Raw genomic sequence first — 17,500 nt, 5'->3', positions numbered from 1 at the left:
AAGACCGGGTGAGACGTTTGCGTGCCTCTCCCTTTAGAGCCGGATGTGATGTGAGCGCGTTTTAGATGACGTCATCGTTTTCAAGACCCGTGACCGATAAAATGTGTCGTGATTCGCTGAAATCCACGTGGGGAAGATGAAATGCTTTGTTTGTTTTTCTCAGCGCTCTTAGTCTGTCTTAGCCTCTTAGCCTCCGTGTGGACCGCAAAAACGGTTCTAAAGGTGCGCTTCAGACCGCAACAGTGGCTGACGACCTGAGCGAGGGGAGCGACATTGATGTGGTCCAGTTTGTCTTCCCCACGTGTATTTCAGCGAATCACAATGCATTTCATCGGTCACAGGTCTTGAAAATGATGACATCATCTAAAACGCACTCACATCGCATCAGGCAAACGTCACACCCCGGGATCACACAAATGTTGCATCCGGCCTTAACGGGTTAACCAAGTAAAACAAAGACTTTCCTTTTTTTTTTTCTTTTTTTTTTTAATAAAAAAAAGTACAGTTCAGGTACTGAGTTTTATATACTTTAAATCAGTTAACTGAGATACACTTCCCACAGACCAGTGAATCCCAGCAGTCCTGGCCAGAGGTCAGGCTAACTGTATTTCATGTGCGCTGTGCTATTGCTGTATCCTTATCTGTCTTTGTCTGTCCCTGTATGCTTCTCTTTTTGTGTTGTCTCTCCTACTGTTGGTTCTAGTTTCAGTCTCACAAACCTTTTCTTTTCTCTGTGTCTGTTCATTCTGAAGACACACGCACACATACACGCACACACACACACACACACACACACACACGCGTGCGCATACACACACTTACATAACCGACTCAACACACAACTAACAATAACACATCTCTGTCTCTCTCTGAAAACAGCCAACTCCGCTCGCAAAGAAAAAGCTCGCCACAAAGACGGCTTTCATACAGACTAAAATGCTTGCTTTATAATTATTTTTTATTGTACAAATGGAATCAGAGGAATTTTTTGTATTTAATAGCTAGCTATGGCGGTGGTTGTAATGTGGTTTGTGCACCCTGTAGTTAAAGTGTTAACACTGTCAGTAAAATGCCCATCGTTTTCGTACCAACCCACCTGTGCACACACACGTCTCTACTGCTAGAGCCCTACATGCTTTTTGTTTTTTTCCTCCACAGAAAGAGAGAAAGAGAGAGAGAGAGTGAGAGAGAGAGGGAAGGAGGGAGAGATACAGACAAAAAGAGAGTAGGAGATAGAGAGAGAGGGAAAAAAGCAGAAGAACAGTGAATGAGTGTTAGAGAGATAAGGAGGGAGAGATACAGACAAAAGGAGAGTTGGAGAGAAAGAGAAAGAAGGAAAGATAGAGGGAAAAAATAGAGGAGAGAAAGGGAGAGGGAGGGAAAGAGACAGAGGGAGCAATATAGACAAAAAGAGAGTTAGAGAGAAAGAGGGAAAGATGGAGACAAAAAAAAAGAAAGAGTGAGAGTGCATAGAAAGAAAGTGTAGAAAGAGCGAGTGAAGTGAGAGAGAGAGAGAGAGAGAGGGAGAGAGAGAGAGAGAGAGAGAGAGAGATATAGACAAGCGGAAAAAAAGAATATAATTTATAGATCTGTCCTTCCACTCTTGTCTGGCTTGTGCCAGGGGAGGATTCTCATTGTTCCAGTGAACATGCCTGGGCTGTCTTTTACAGGGACAGGGGAGGGGGGTGGGGGTGGTTGAGAGTCAAAAATTTATGAGAATGTTTTCTTTTATATCCGATCGAGCTCGCCCATATCATTCCAGAGAAATTATATCTCACTTTACCTTGACTTTGAGACATGCGCGTATATATACAAGCAAAGAGAAACTTCCCCCTTCACACACTAATCAAAAGTACATAAACAGCGTGCAGTTTTTCGGGATCTAATTACAGTATCAGCAAACATCTAACATAGCGTTGCATAAGTGAAGGAACATAATCACTTTGTTTACATAGGGTGTGGATGTTTTTTTTTCCCCACATTTTATGACGTACGCGTCGAGAAGCACATATAAAGATTTCATTATCAAATACAGTTAAGGGGTTTTTTTTTTAATCATCTTTTCTCTTTTGATTGGTTTACAGTCTAAAACTATAACATTAAGAGCTTATTGACAAAGTTTGCATCCATACCAGGGAGTTCACAACACGAGGCCTTCAGCTTGCTAGTTTTTTTTTTTTTTAAATCTGCCTAGCACTGCACATCTTTGACTGACGGACATATGTTTACCAAACTCTCAGATAGAAACTAAGCCTTGCTTTGTCTTGAGGGTGAAAAAGAGCAGCGTTCTCACTGTTGAGGACCAAATCTAAGCCCCAGTGATACCTGCCCGTTCGGTCTTCTCTTTTAACAAATTCTGTCTGTGGGAGATGTAACCTACAATTTTCCCTGTCTGGCTAAAGGGCTAAACTGCGGGGTAAACTCACTGATTGTGTGAATAGTTTTGTCAGTACTGCTCCAGAAATCTCACAGACCTTGTAAGACCGCTCTTCTGCCCAGGTGTGCTTTTGTCTGTGGGCAGGCTCCACCATGCAGCCGAGCACTGTGGAGATCATGGGCCCTGGGGTGGAACCCAGATGGTAGACTGAGTGAGGTTCCACATTGTGAGGCCTGACAAACAGGCTTCACATTGGGCTTGAGCTCACACAGCACACCTGGTCCCCACAGTGCATGCCCTCCCTGTTGTGGAGCTTGGAATGTCTGCAATGGTAAAGGATGGAGTTTGGACCTCCCTCTGGAAGCGGTGGAGAAAAACTTTTTTTTTTTTTAGGTGTCCTCACTCTGTCTCTCGCCTTTTTTTTTTTACCTGTGTTTTTTTTTTCAGTCCTCTTTAATTGACTTGAAAGAACGTGCTTCATCCTTGGCCTCCTCTGGTCTGAAAATGGACTCCAGACTGAAGTCCCTGGAGACTGCTATTGAGCAAAAGACGGAGGAGTGTAGTAAACTGGAGGCTCAGCTACAGAAGGTGGGTAGCAGCCAGGGCTGCTCCTCTTTGGAGTTACGAGGTGTAGTCTGTAAGATGAGACAGATAGTGGCTCAGAGATGGGTCTGAGTGACAAAACAAACACGCTGAGTTTTGGAGTCGGGGTAAAGCTTTGATGCCTATCTGTGCCATGAGAAACCGAGCAATGGATAGTACTGTCAGAGAGGAAACGCACACGGAAGCTACGTACTGAACAAATACTGGTGTACCCTTCCCGCTGAGAACATTAAAGCAAAGACATGAAGACACACACACACACACACACAACACAAGCCCGCCTGCACACGCACACAAACACGCCGTCTTTCATCTGAAAGAGAAATGGTCAAAGATTCTGCTTTGTTCTACTCTCTGTGAGGATGACAGCAACACGATTACACATTACTTTGAAACTTAAACCCCTGACAAAAATACCTCAACTGCTCAAATGTCAAAGTTTTCAGTGTGTTTTGAGTAGGTTCAGAAAATCAGCATTTTTTGGATAAAGTTAAAGAAAAAAGAGAAAATTCCACAGATAAATTCCTTCAGATTAAAAAAAAAAAGTTTAAATTCAATTTTAAAAAAGTCGTAAACATTTCACATAATATTTTTAATATTCTGTGCTCTGTCACAGGGATGTTTACGTCTCATTTCCTGTAAACGAATAAAAAAAAAAAAAGACTACACAACACTTCCCCTTCTCATTAGTGATTCATTTTCCACCTAACACATTTTTGCCTTTTCTGGATTCTAAACCACATGTGCAGCTGTGGCAATCTGCAGCTGCTGATTGGATGACTGGACTGATCAGGTCTGTCTGTATGGTGAGACAGGAGAAGCCTGCTTTCCCAAAACTGTCCCTCGCTTAGAGAACCACTAGTAATCTCGTGTGTATGTGTGTGTGTGTGTGTGTGTGTGTGTGTGTGTGTGTGTGCGCGCGCGTGCGTGTGTATGTGTGTGTGTGTGTGTGTGTGTGTGTGTGTGTGTGTGTGTGCTCGCCCGTGTGCCTGTGTGTGTATGTATGTGTGTGTGTGTCTCATGCGGTGGTCAGATCTTAGAGACTTTGATAAACCGGATCAGCGGTGAGTGTTTGTGAGGAGAGGAGGAAGTGTTTTGGGGGGAGGGAAGCTCTCTGATGAGGGATGCACATCATCGCCGTAGACTAAATGATTACGGGGGATAGGTTGATCTGCGCCCACGCAGCACTTGCAGTATTTACACATTGTGAGTTGTGTGTAAAAACTTTGTGGTCAACTGGAGCAGCTGTGTGTTCAGGGGAAGTGACCTCTTGACTGAGTCACATTAGCTTCACTTGCATCATTAAAGCAATTCATGAGAAGCCAAAAACTCAATATTTGTCATGGGATCGTGTAACTGAGCTGTGAAGTCATCGTCCGTCTGTCCCGGTTAGAGGTGTGTGTATGTGTGTGTGTGTGTGTGTGTGTGTGTGTGTGTGTGAATGTGGGTTTGTGTGCGAAAAAGAGAGAGAGAGAGAGAGAGAAGGAGAGAGAAAGACAGAGAGAGAGGTAACATGCTACATCAGATGAAATGCCTAGTCCATCTGGTCACACCACCTCACCCTTCATCATCATGTGATAATATCAGCAACAGCAGGAATCATACAGAAATTACACTGAGACACTCATTCTGTGTGTGTGTGTGTGTGCGTGTGCTTACCAAGTTTCCATAGTTGCATGGTAGACTCAGTTTAGATAGCCATTTGTGTATCAGGCCTTTGAGGAAGTTAGTAGAACAATTTGATATCTTTACACACACACACACACACACACACACACACACACACATTTCTCTGTTCTCTTTCTCTTTGTAATGAGTTGAGCTAAAGCATGTTTCTTTTGTCCACTGACACTCATTTTGCATACTATGTGTCCTTAGATAGCTTTCTCTCTTTTATTCTCTCTCTCTCTCTCTCTCTCTCTCTCTCTCTCTCTTCCTCTTCCTCTCTCTTTCTGTCTCTGTTTACTCACTCTCCCTCTTAGTCCTTCATCTTCCAGCTTTTTGCCTCTAAACATCCACTGCCAAAGCATACATGCACACTCACACACACACATACACACATACACAGCCACACGCACACAAACACACACTGACAGTGGTTTATTGGAGTATCAAGCCCTAAGGATATGGCCATAAACAGTCAAACATAACTTTAATCAATCATTCATTATTGAAACAGGCCTGATGCATCAGAATGCTGGCAAAGGAAAGGCACACACACACACACACACACATACGCACACACATGCCCACGCTCTCTCTCGCACACGCGCACACGCGCACACATACACACACAAACACACACACACACACACATGCACACACACACACACACACACACGCAAGCAGACTCACACGCAAGCAGACACACACCATTTCCCTGCTGTCTTCTGTCTATGTGTAATGTTTATTGTAAATGTCTCTTTATAATTACTCCTCTTCTGGCCCTTGACTGCATCATTTTTTTATCCATAACACGCCCCCCCCACCCCTTCATTCCTCTCTTTTTTACTGTGGGTCCTCTTTCCCCACTTCTAAACGTTTTGGAACTATTGCAAAATCCTCCTCGCCCCAATGCTCCGTCCCTCTCCCAGCTTAGCGTTCTCCTTCAGTCTCATTCAAAACCTGCATTATAGCTCCACAATGCTTTGTTGAGCAATTTCTAGTTCAAATGAGTCAATTATCTGTTCTCGCTTATATAACAAAAACCCGTCACATTTAATGTTTTTAATGAAACGTTCTATGTTTCTGTTTTACCCTGCACTTTTTTTTTTTTTTATTGGATTATGTTTATGGCCATCTTCAAAATGAGCAGAAAAACTATTTTAAAGAAGAAGCAGAGAGAGAAGTAGCATTTATGTGCCTTAATTATTATTATACTTTACGATGGCAACACGCAATATATCTGTCTTGGTGTGTTATTATTGCCTGTGAAAAAAGTCCCGCTCTCTAATCTGACGTAAGAGAAGTTTTGTTTACTTTATCAAGGGTTTTTTTTTTTTTTTTTTTTTTTAAAAATTGGAAGCGGTTGTCTGATGTTTACAAGACCACCCTCAACTGTCACAACAAGACAGACAATCAAGAGAAACATGTTTTAGCGGCGAGTGAAAGATAATTTCAGGGCTCGAGTCTGTCTCCAGGATATTATTCTTTTAAGAGGGGAATGACTTGCTGTAACAGTGACTGCTTTTCACAATGTTTGTCTCCAACGAAACAAGAGAGACAGAGAGAAAGAGAGCGCAATGTACAAAAAGCTATTCAGAATGGTCTTGTAAAATCTTTGCCAGGCCGAGAGAAGTTTAATTTCATAATGAATCAGTGAGAGAAAAAACAGCTCGTGAAAGACAAGCCCTGGGAAGATGTTCTGAGGAGGGAGAGCCACATGAAAAGGAGCAGAGAAGAACAGACAAGTTTTTAAAATGTAGTTTCTGTTAAATGTTTCAATGTTAAAAGTTAAATGAACATGCTTTTACATCTGATACTAGTCATAGATAATTCGTTTTTGAATTATTTCTTCGGTTATACTTCTCTGTTTGAAAAGAGAGATTTCATTGTTTTGTTTTGTTTTTTTTTTGTCTTTCATTGTCTCAAGAAGGAAGGACTGTTACAAACTTGTTTTTCCATGTTGAAATGTTCAGTTTTCTCAGATTTTAACCATTTATACCAGCATGTCTGAAAGACAGAATTAGTTTTGTTTTGTTTGTTTGTTTGTTTTATTCTGGTTGCCTTGTTCCCTTCCTTTGTTCAACCTCTCCCCTGCTGCTCTCATCCCTCTTTCTTTTTTTTTTCTTTCTTTCTTTCTTGCTCCCTTTCTCCAGAACCCTCAGCAAGTAAAACCAGTGGTAGGCCCTCTGTGTGTGTGTGTGTGTGTATCTGTGTGTGTGTGTGTGTGTATCTGTGTGTCGGTGTGTGTATCCCATATGTGTGATCGCACCTTTAAATGTTTGTTGCCATGCGTCTGTCTGTCTGTCTGTCGGTCTGTCTGTCTGTCTGTCTGTCTGTCTGTCTGTCTGTCTGTCTGTACTGTGGACAGACGTTCCTACCAGTTCTGAGACCCAAGTTCAACCGTTTCTGGTGCTTAGCTGCAGCAGTGGTAACACAGCTCATAAAGATGAACACATTCATTCACTTATAATGAATAAGTGTTCACTTAAAACATTAAAACATGCAAAAACATAAAGCTACACGGCTGAAGTCAGCATATTTGAAGACAACTGATTTTGATCAGACCTAATCATCCACATATATCAAAAATACATCACAGTCCAATGAGAAAGTGGGTTTTCCACTTTATTTGTGTTTATGCCCCATTGAAATGTCACTTTTGTCTGGATAGATCACAACATGCCTCACATTATGTGAGAAGGCAAAAAGTGACACACTCAATCATTAAAATTAGTGTTTGACAGTCACAACTTAAAATTGTTTCCACCTCTCTCTGTTGGCCAGATATAAATAATTTCTGCCTGATTACACGACAACGTGTATGACTGCAATCCAAATGCACCGTGTTTTGCCCTAGACAAAAAACTGGAAGGATATTTGACAAATAATAGGTCCATTTCAACTCAAGATTTTTGAAACAACAACAATAAATTACAGAATACTTTCACTGTACAAAATTTGCAAAACATGCCATTTTTTTTTCTTTTTTAGTATGAAGTTGACCTTAACAGATCTGGCCATATGTGTTCCTTGTGGTTTGTGCTCTGTCATCAGTGTTCTCATCAGTGTTTGTTTAACTGTTGTATCCCCACTCATTTGCTTTTTGTGTGTACTAGTATGACATCATTTTCCGTAAATGTGATTTTGTGAAATCTATTTATAAATGGTTAGAGTGATCTCACATTCGTAACTACTGACTTGAACACCACCAGAATAGTGGAGATGACCCTGATCGTTCAAGTCTTCATTCATTTCTCCTTTGTCTTTTTCTTGCATGTTCACTACTCTGGTCACCTGGGCCTATTTGTTTTGGGGGTGTGTCTGTGTTGTGTGCTGGCCTATGTGTGCATTTGTGTGTGCGCACGTGTGTGTGTGTGTGTGCATGTGTGTATTTGTTTTGGCCTATGCCAACGTGGCATCACAAGGCCCTTGAATCAGAGGAGGCTGCTCGGAGGAACCCGGAGCTTTTGGAACGACTAAAACTTCTGGAAAAGGAAGTGGCCCTCCACAAAGAGGAGTCCGTGAAGTCCCAGGCGGAGGTAGAGAGACTTCTGGGTGTCCTGAAGGAGGTAGAGACAGAGCGCACCGAAAAGGACAAGAAAATCACCGAACTAGAGAGGTAACCACAACGCTGACACAGAATGTTTCCACAATGTATTGTACATGTTGTCTTTTGAATTTTTACTGTGTTGTCATTAAAGTTGCATTTTGTCAGTTCTCACTGAAGTTTTTTTTTGGTCATGGTTCTAGTGCTGTGTGCTGGTGTACTGTGCTCTCAGCTGATCTGTTTGTTTTTCTGTTTGTTTGTCATTTTGTCTTGGCAGACCAGGGTAAGTATACACAATTTTACATTTTAGTTATCTGGTCTGGGTTTTTTTTTTTTTTTTTTTTAAACATTTCTATGGACCACTAAGATGTGGTAGAATCACAGGTGTTATCCTCACAATTATCTAAAATTAAGAAAATTAGGCTTGGCTAAAAGATAATACATTTTTAATCATGTATTGCTAAGTTTCATTAAATATGTTGTTGTTTTTTCTTGTTTGTTTTTTTGCGTGTGTAGTGGTGGCATGTGATTTGGTCCTCTATAGTGTCACGCCGACCTGCCAGTTGTACTTGGCCTGTGGTTCTAGTTCAGTCCAAATGATAGATCGGGTTTTCCTTTTCACCTGCTGTCTTTTGTTTGGTTTGTTTGTTTATTTTTGGTGTGTGATAATGTGTTCAGGTGGTTCAGTGGTTCAGTTGGCCGTTCACCAGTGCTGAGGTTTCACGTTTGAGTCGTAGTGTTACCACCTGCATCATTAAGATCATAACCGGCCCTAGGCTGAAACAAGCCATTCAACCCACCGCTGCACTTCATGGGGGTACTCAGAAATTTGTGAAGGGGTGAAGTGTGAACATCTCCTCATGCTATGTTCCCGTGGAGACGCCTGTAACCTGGTGAGGGCGAAGAGGCAGCCTTTTGGCCTTTGGCTCTGCATGAGTCAGGGTAGACATGCACCAACCCTCATGCTGCTGGACTGGCGCCTCAGCTGTGGGCAACCAATTCATTTATAAGCAGATTTTCATTGCTTTTCTGTGGCCACAAAAAGTACCGAAACAACACGGAGGGTGTGAACGAGTGCACACATGCGGCAGAATAAATGATATATAAAAATTTGTGCCCAAGTAAGAAAAAAAAAAGAAAGACAGATGAAAAAGGAAAGATGTCGCAGCTGTTAAGTCCGTTCGAAATCAAATATATCAAAAGAATAGCGCATCCATGAGAACAGACCGTCATTTTTGTTATGCTTTTTTTTTTTTTGTTAGAAAGATGTATTTTCTGTGACTTAATGTGTGTTTGTGTGTGTGTGTGTGTGTGTGTGTGCGTGCTGTGAAAGAAGGTTTATGGGGGTTTGACATTGCTCCAGTGCATTAGCAGTGGGAAAGGGTTCCTTCACTCCAACGGAGAGAAGAAAGGAAAGAAACACACATCCACCATTCCTGTTTCATAGCTGGCAAACACACACACAATTACCCAGTGATTTATCGCCTGGCCCGCTCCCTGCGCTGTGGTCCGCGGAGACAGAGTGATTTAGGCAGGCAGAGTGTTGTCTTGGAAGAGGGTGTTTGGTGCTAGAGCTGAAAAGCTTATGGTTTCTGCATAGCGTACACAGTAGGACACCCGGAAAGTTCTAATGTATTAATGCTTATTTAGCACTGTGTGTTTGCGTGCGTGCGTGCATGTGTGTGTGCAAGTATGTGTGTCTGTCTGTCCTTTGGCTATTGATATCTGACGTTTCATCTTTTCTAAGCTGCTCTTTTGATCCGTCCCGTATTTCCTCCCTACCCAATCACAGAGCATCCTCAGCTAAGCCCCTCCCTATTTCTACCTCGCCTCAGCCATGGGGCGGGTTCATTTTGGATATCTTTGGAAAGTGAGTTGTCGTCTGGCATGTCAGTCACCTGTATTGATGGATGTGCATGTGCATACTCTATCAGAACTCATACGGCGATATGAAACTCCTTTGAATCTACAAAAAATTAACAAAACAAACAAGCAAACAAAAACAACGATAGCATACTTTCTAAAACGGTACCGACTAAATGTAATCCTCAAACTAATCCGAGTTATGCAGCCTTCCCCCTCATTACCCTTGCTTTCTTTCCTCGCATCCAATTTTCCAATCCAGGAATCACAACTGTAGTTACAGGTCTCAGCATTCTCCTCCAGAACTGGCGGTGCTAAGCAGTGTGTAGAGAAGAGTTATGTGTTGGCCAGTTCCTCTCATATTAGAGGACATGACTCAACCAGGATAAGTTGGCTGTCAGGTGAGAGAGAAGGGAGACTTGAGAATGTCCATAGGAAATTGGTTGTTCCAAGTTCAGGGGGGAAACTGGTGATAATAAGTAAATAAATAACAAATTTAGTAGCTACCCAACAATCTAAATCACTTTGGGGTGTCCTAGCGCGGAAAAGCTAACAAGCCGACTCGACTCTGCCAAATGAAGGTTTAGCCAGCTGAAGTTTGCTCTGTGACAGCTGTTATACATTTTCCATCTCTTGTCATCATATTAGTCCATCTGTCAACCGTCCAATGGACGCTGAAACAAACCGGCTGCTCAAAGACAAGTCAAGAAAACTTTCAGGAGCCGTTTTTGACTCAGGGAGTCGAAAGAGAAGGGAAAAAAAAACATAAGAAACTTAAACTATGACATACTTGCCTAGTCCCATTAAAATCTATAGCAGGTCCTAGAGTAGAACAATATACTCTGTGGTCTTTGCATTTATGGACCAAAAAAAAGAAAAAAGAAAAGGGTTGAAGGCAGAGAACCAGGAGTGGGTGAATACTTGGCTATGACTAGAGGAGTGACAGCCAACACATGCATATAATTCTTAAGTACCCCAAGAAATGGATGACTTGTGAACAAAAAGTGGCATAATCGAGACCATGCACACGTAGAAAGTGATTTTTTCTGCAGACGCACTGGCCTTAGTCACGGAGCTGGGCTTTACCGTGCATGTGTGTGAGTTACTCAACATCTATACGCAGATATTGCTCAGGTATTAATCACTTTCATTGTTGATTCTGAATCTATGTTCTGAGCATTTGAGTGACGTTGACTTTGTATGTGTTATAAACCCCACATTTGTTGTTTTAATATGAAACGTACTGCAGATGTTCTGATTCTGTTTGTACAGAAGATTAATCTATTGCCTGAAGCCTTTTATTTCTTTTTCTTTTTCTTTCTTTCTTTTTTTTTTTGTTTTGCATGAATTTCTGCATGTCCGATGATTGGGATGATCTGAGTAATGAGTAAACTCAGGTGGCCAAATTAATGTGTTTTTGGAGCCCATGATATCTTTGACGTTAAAAACTGAATTACTTCTTAGGTGTCCATTCTCCTCCTCTCTTTGTCTCTCACTCCCTCTCTCCCTCTTTTCCCTGTCTCCTCATCTTTCCTCTTTGTACGCCATTCATCAAATTCACAGGGGGTCATATCCTGGCCAGTCTTTCTGTGTTTTTTGTGTGGAATTGTGTTTAAGTGTGTGTGTGTGTGTGTGTGTGTGTGTGTGTGCGCGTGTGTGTGTGTGTGTGTGTGTGTGTGTGTGTATGTGTGTGAGCGTTTGCGTGTGTATTAGTGTATCTCGATCCCCCTCTATGAGGGCAACCCAAAAGGAGTGACCTTTGCCCTCTCATGACCTTGAGACTTGGATAAAACTGTCTGTGGAGACTGATGAGGTTCAGAGGGAGTCATCAACAGCCACTCCATCATGGCACTAAAGACTCACACACACACCCACGCACACGCACACACACACCCACACGCGCACACACGCATACAGCCATGACCCCCAACAGACACACACACAGCAGTGTATAGTACATTGTTGTCAGGGCAGGCATCCTAATGTCCTCTCTTTCCTCTTGTTCTCTTTCTATTCCTCCTCTTCTTCCCGTCCCCTGTGCTCATCGTGTGTGTTTTTTGATGTTGTTCCTGCCTCCAGTTTGACCTCCAGGTTAGTGGTGTATAACTCTAGATGTACTCAAGCTGCAATGAAAATGATGTTTTAATGCTGGCCATGTTTGACCGGACAATGAAGTTTCACCTCTGAAACACCTCGTCTGAATTACTTCTGGGCTTTGAAACTAGCCCAGACTATAAATATGTCTTTAGGTCTTTTTCTTCTCTTTTTTGCCCTCTTTCCTCTTTTTCATTCTTTGATCGTGTTTTGTGCTCACTCGTTCTTTGAAAGCAGACGGTGCTACCTTACTCTAGCTCGTTTAAAAACAGCTTTTCTTAATGTTCGCCAATTTTGGAATGTTCCAAAAACAATGGGAATGTTCCAGAACAGATGCCTGTTGACATGCACTGCTGAGATATGTGTGAAAACAGGGATGAATGGCTTTTTAATTAGTGTCCTCACATCGCTCTGGCCTTCCATGAGATATAAATGAGGAGCGGGAGTGAAGCGCGCACACACACACACACACACACACACACACACACATGGGACAAAATGTAAGAAAACCTAAAACCCAGACTGGATTACAGGCTCTGTGTGGTCACTCCACACGAGTGCACAGTAAAGCATGTGAGCGGTGTGTATTGATCGAGTGTAGCAGATCAGGAGCAGCGGGATTGTGTGTGTGTGTCAGTGAGTGTGTGCATGAGCGCACGTGCGCGCGCGTGTGTGTGTGTGTGTGTGTGTGTGTAGGGAGCTTCTCTGTCTTAGCAGAGGGAAGTACTGTTGGAGTGAATCAGAGTGTGTCAGCCAAGAGGGAAAACCAGGTCCAACCAAATCTACTTGCCAAGCCCAACAATATCCATATACACGTGTGTGCTCACACACACACACACACACACACACACACACTCCAGATAGCTAACCTATGCTAAATGACCTTTCATACACAAGAGGTCTGAAGAACAGAGAACTTAGATTTGACCACACACTTCAATCCTTTAAAAAACAAAACAAAGCAAAACAAAACAAAACAAAATGAAAGAAAACAAAACAAAACCCCATACATATCCATCAGTGTAAACTGAATGCAGTTCTTTAACCCTGACAGCTATTTGTGGACGTGGCTCTCCATGATGACTCTTGGAAAAAGTAGTTTCTCTTGACATTTTACGTGCCCCCAGGAGTTTAAACACTTTTCGAACAATGATGCACCTGTTAGTATTCAAAAAATGTTGTTAAAACAGTTTTTAAAACGCGCCCTGAAGTTTTGTGGGTTGGACCAGGGTTACGGCCAGAGAGACATACCTTTAGTTACCATAACATGGAAGTCCATGGGAGGTGCCCATTAGTGTGGCAAGATAAGCGAGTGCAGATGTACTCTACACACACAGGGGATGTTGACACATGTGTATGCAATATGCAGTGTTGGCCAGCATTATTCAGGAACATTCTGGAACAATGAGGAGGCTTACTTAAAGGACAGAGTCATAGAGCTAGCGTACTGTATTATATTATACTGCATTGTATTACATTGTATTAATGTATCTGTTGATTTTATTTTTATTCAGATGTCGTTTGAACATTCTCATAGACAATCCATTGTCTATTAGTGAACACAGACGACATGAAAACTCGTTTTTTGTGAATGACAGTGTTGATTACTGCTCTGAATGGGACAGTATACAGAGCTCTGTTCCAAGTGATTCAGTCTTAGGTTAAATTTTGGTGTTCTCTGTGTTTTAAAACTTGTTTTTAGAGAGAGAGAGAGAGAGAGAGAGAGAGAGAGAGAGAAAGTTGGTACTTTCACAGCCAGGAATAAAGAGCAGCTGCTTGTGTTGGCCAGTGCAGGGGATGGTGGGTCCAGTTGGAGAATGTTTCAGGAAATGTGAAAAATCAATTTGACTTCCCTCTGTTTAACAACTGACTGGCATTCCACCTGATTACACCAGCGATTCGTATGGAACTGGAGTAGGTGATGAAATAACAGCAGAGCAAAAACCTTTTTTATTTTTTGTCTTTGTTCCCTTCTCTCTGTCACCCTGTTATGATGTCATACAGACTCAGAATGTTGCGCTAATTTTACGTGATTTGGAAGTAGCTGTGTCTTGTGTGTGTGTATGATGTGTATGTGTGTGTGTGTGTGTGTGTGTGTGAGAGAGAGAGTATGTGTGTGGGTGTGGGTGTGGGTGTGCGTATGTGTGTTTTTATGTGTGTATGTGAATGTGTCTATGTCTGTGTGTCTCTCTGTGTGTATGTGTTTGTGTCTATGTCTGTGTTGTATGTGTGTATCTGAACTCTGAACCCCTGTCTGACTCTCGTTCCACGTGTTTATGTGTGTGTATGTGTCCCTGTGTGTGTGTGTGTGTGTCTGCCTGTCTGTGTGTACGTGAGTAATATGTCCACTTTAGGAAAGAATCCAAATTTGGTAAAGTGTTTGGATCACATCACTCTCCTTCCTCTTCAGATCCAAGTAAATCCATTCAGATGTGTGTGTGTGTGTGTGTGTGTGTAGTGTGTGGCCGACTGTCCTTTTCTGGAAACACACAGCGTACTCCCACTCAATGTTATCTCCTTCAGAGTGTGAGAGCACATAACATGTGCTGTGCATATTTATGTCTCATGTCTACTTCACACACTATAAACCATGTTTTATCAGGATGTGTGTGTCCTACCAGACAAGACTGGAATTTGGTTATTTTTGAAATGTCTTTGTTTTTGTTGAGTTGGGTGTCACTTTACTCGTGCAATGTTGCTTGCTAAGCACTTTGTGTTTTTGGCTGCTGTATTTATTTTATTTTAGATTTTGAACTTGTTCGTAGAACCTTTTTTTTTTTTTTAAACATTTTTCCGCTCATGTAAGATTCTCTAGCAGTTCCTCATGACGTTTTTCTACAAAAAAATCCCCAAGATCTCAACATGTAGCTTAAGACAGTTATATTTCTACTTCTTTTCACCCATTCACTTAACAGCAGAGCATTTGGTTGTCAAAGATACAGATGCCACGCACACTCACACACACACACACACACACACACACACACACACACACACACACACATTCTTGTGTTTAGTTAAATAGCAGGTTGCTAACAGAGATTCTCGCTTTAAATCACTCTGTTCTCATTCCTCGTTAATTCCTACCTGTGTAGCTCTCTCACACACCCAGAAATATTTTGTGTGCGTGTGTGTGTGTGTATGTGTATGACCACACACCTATTAGTGTACACACAGAACTCTGTGTGTGTGTGTGTGTGTGTTTGCGTATTGGCTTCTCCAGAAAGATGTCTGTCTTGTGTATTCTGGCTGGGAGCCTGCATGTCGTTCTGGTTGGCCCTGCACAGACTAGTCTGAAGAGCGACTATGCCTTTTGTGATCTTGTTTATCTATTTATAAAGTTTATTTTCAGAAGCCAAAAGCATAAATTACCCACCAACAGTGACTGTGTGGAGACAGAGAAACAGACAGGAGATTCAAAAGCCCTCTTGGGCAAATATTTTCCCCTCCGTTAAAGGATCTTGTACTTCTGTGAGTAGGGTAAACAGCACATCCTCTGAATATTGAATAATGTATACAAATTCAGCAGCCACCAGTGGAAAGGTTGTTTACAGTTGTTGAGCGTGCTCTTAAAGTCTAATTTGTCAATGTCAGATTTCTTTTTTTTGTGTGTGTGTCTGTGTGTGTGTGTGTGAGTGCGAGATCTTGGAGCCATTTCTTACTTAAGAGTAAATTTTGTGATTTTAACCTACACTAGCCTGTGTGTGTGTGTGTGTGTGTGTGTGTGTGTGTGTGTGTGTGTGTGTGCTAAATGGAAACCTTGTATAACAATAATAAAAAAGTGCAAAAGATCCCCAGGTGGTTTTGATTTGTGCTATTGCTGTGCTGATTAAACTCTAATTGTTTTGTTCTCGTTTTCTTTTGTGTAGTGAAATATACCAGCCTGACTAGTCTGTGTTTTAGCTCTTGTAAATTTCCCACAAAGAGCATTATTGTCGTAAAAAAAAAAAAAAAAAAAAAAAGAGACAGAATGGGGAAAAAGAAAGAAAGAAAAAAACCCCCAGAAAGTCAAGTTTACATGATATTCCACGTTGTTGCATTGTTGTACATCAACAAGATAGTTTTTACTTGCATGTTTGACATTTTTAGCTATATGTGGTTAACTTGGCATCTGTTCGAATCCCTGATCCAAATTCATGTTAATGCAAATTGTTTGACATTGGCTGATAATTTAGTCCAATAGAATGACAACATACATCTACAAGATGCCAAAAAACAGAGGGGAAAGCCAAAGGAAGACAATGAGGCTCAGGCACTGCGTTATTGATTGTTCCTCTTCTGAGGATGTACTCAGTGCTGCTGATATTAGATATAATTACATAGATTTATAGTCACTTTCTGTATTGTGTGATATTTGTAGATTTATTTTGGTTCTAGTTAGATAGCAGACCAGAAACTGGTAAAATAAAATTGTTTTTCCAAAAAAAAAAAAAAAAAAAACCCATAATGTATTAAATTAAAAAGATTTTGTGTGAAATTGGTTAAATATTTGTATGTTTGTTTATTTGTTCTTAATGTGCATCTCAGTGAAATATTCAGTAGGACAGACATACATTGGATATATTTGATTATATTTAAAACTCTTGTTTTTTCTGGTGTTTGCAGACAAGCAAAGGAACAGAATAAGAAGCTTCCAACAGTCAAAGCCACTCAGCCTGGGGAAACCCGAGTGACAGACGGACCCCCTAATGTACAGGTCCGAACAAATATGCACACGCACACGCGCACACACACACACACACACACACACACAATATACAACCAAACACTCACATACACAACCATAACCACACACACACACACTCTCCCTCTCCCTCTCTCTCTCTCTCTCTCTCTCTCTCTCAATTTCCTGTCCTCACTGCTTCATCTCATGTCTGTTCCTTTCCCCTCTCCTTATATCTTTCTCTCCTCTCAGTCTTCCTTCTCTCTCTCTCTCTCTCTCTCTCTCTCTCACTGATAGACCAGACATCTGCTGCATTCCTATCCTTGTGTATAATTGTCCTCGTCAACGCCTCCTCATCCTGAGGAAAAAAAAAATCAAGTCTCTTCATTTTTTAAGCTATGTGCCAGCAAAGCCTCTTTTCACTCTTTCTTTCCTTCTTTCTCCATCCCTCTCTCTCTCTCTTTCTCTCTCTCTCTCTCTCTCTCTCTCTCTCATGCCCTCTTTTCTTTACTTTTCTTTTCTTTTCTTTATTTTGTATTGTGCTATTTTTGGACTTTCTGCAAGTATGTTGTGGTATATTTGAAATTTCTGGAATTCTGAGAATATAAATTTGTAAAAACTGTAAGTTTGTGCATGTGTGTGTGTGTGTGTGTGTTTGTGGTGTGTGTATGTGTGCATGTGCAACCAT

General features: G+C 41.5%; 1 protein-coding gene across 1 annotated transcript in view; it reads left to right on the top strand.

Moving 5' to 3' along the window:
* Positions 1–17,500, top strand: part of LOC115820826 (ERC protein 2) — a 151,751-nt gene that overhangs the window by 72,103 nt on the left and 62,148 nt on the right. The window contains exons 9-12 of the mRNA XM_030784513.1: positions 2,825–2,965; positions 8,071–8,264; positions 12,135–12,146; positions 16,755–16,839. Coding sequence (XP_030640373.1) covers positions 2,825–2,965; positions 8,071–8,264; positions 12,135–12,146; positions 16,755–16,839 — 432 coding nt within the window. The remainder of the gene's footprint in view (positions 1–2,824; positions 2,966–8,070; positions 8,265–12,134; positions 12,147–16,754; positions 16,840–17,500) is intronic.

This window comes from Chanos chanos, chromosome 9, assembly GCF_902362185.1.
Source record: "Chanos chanos chromosome 9, fChaCha1.1, whole genome shotgun sequence".
Lineage (NCBI taxonomy): Eukaryota > Metazoa > Chordata > Actinopteri > Gonorynchiformes > Chanidae > Chanos > Chanos chanos.
Note: the sequence above shows the minus strand (reverse complement) of the source record. Positions and strands in the feature narration are given on the sequence as shown.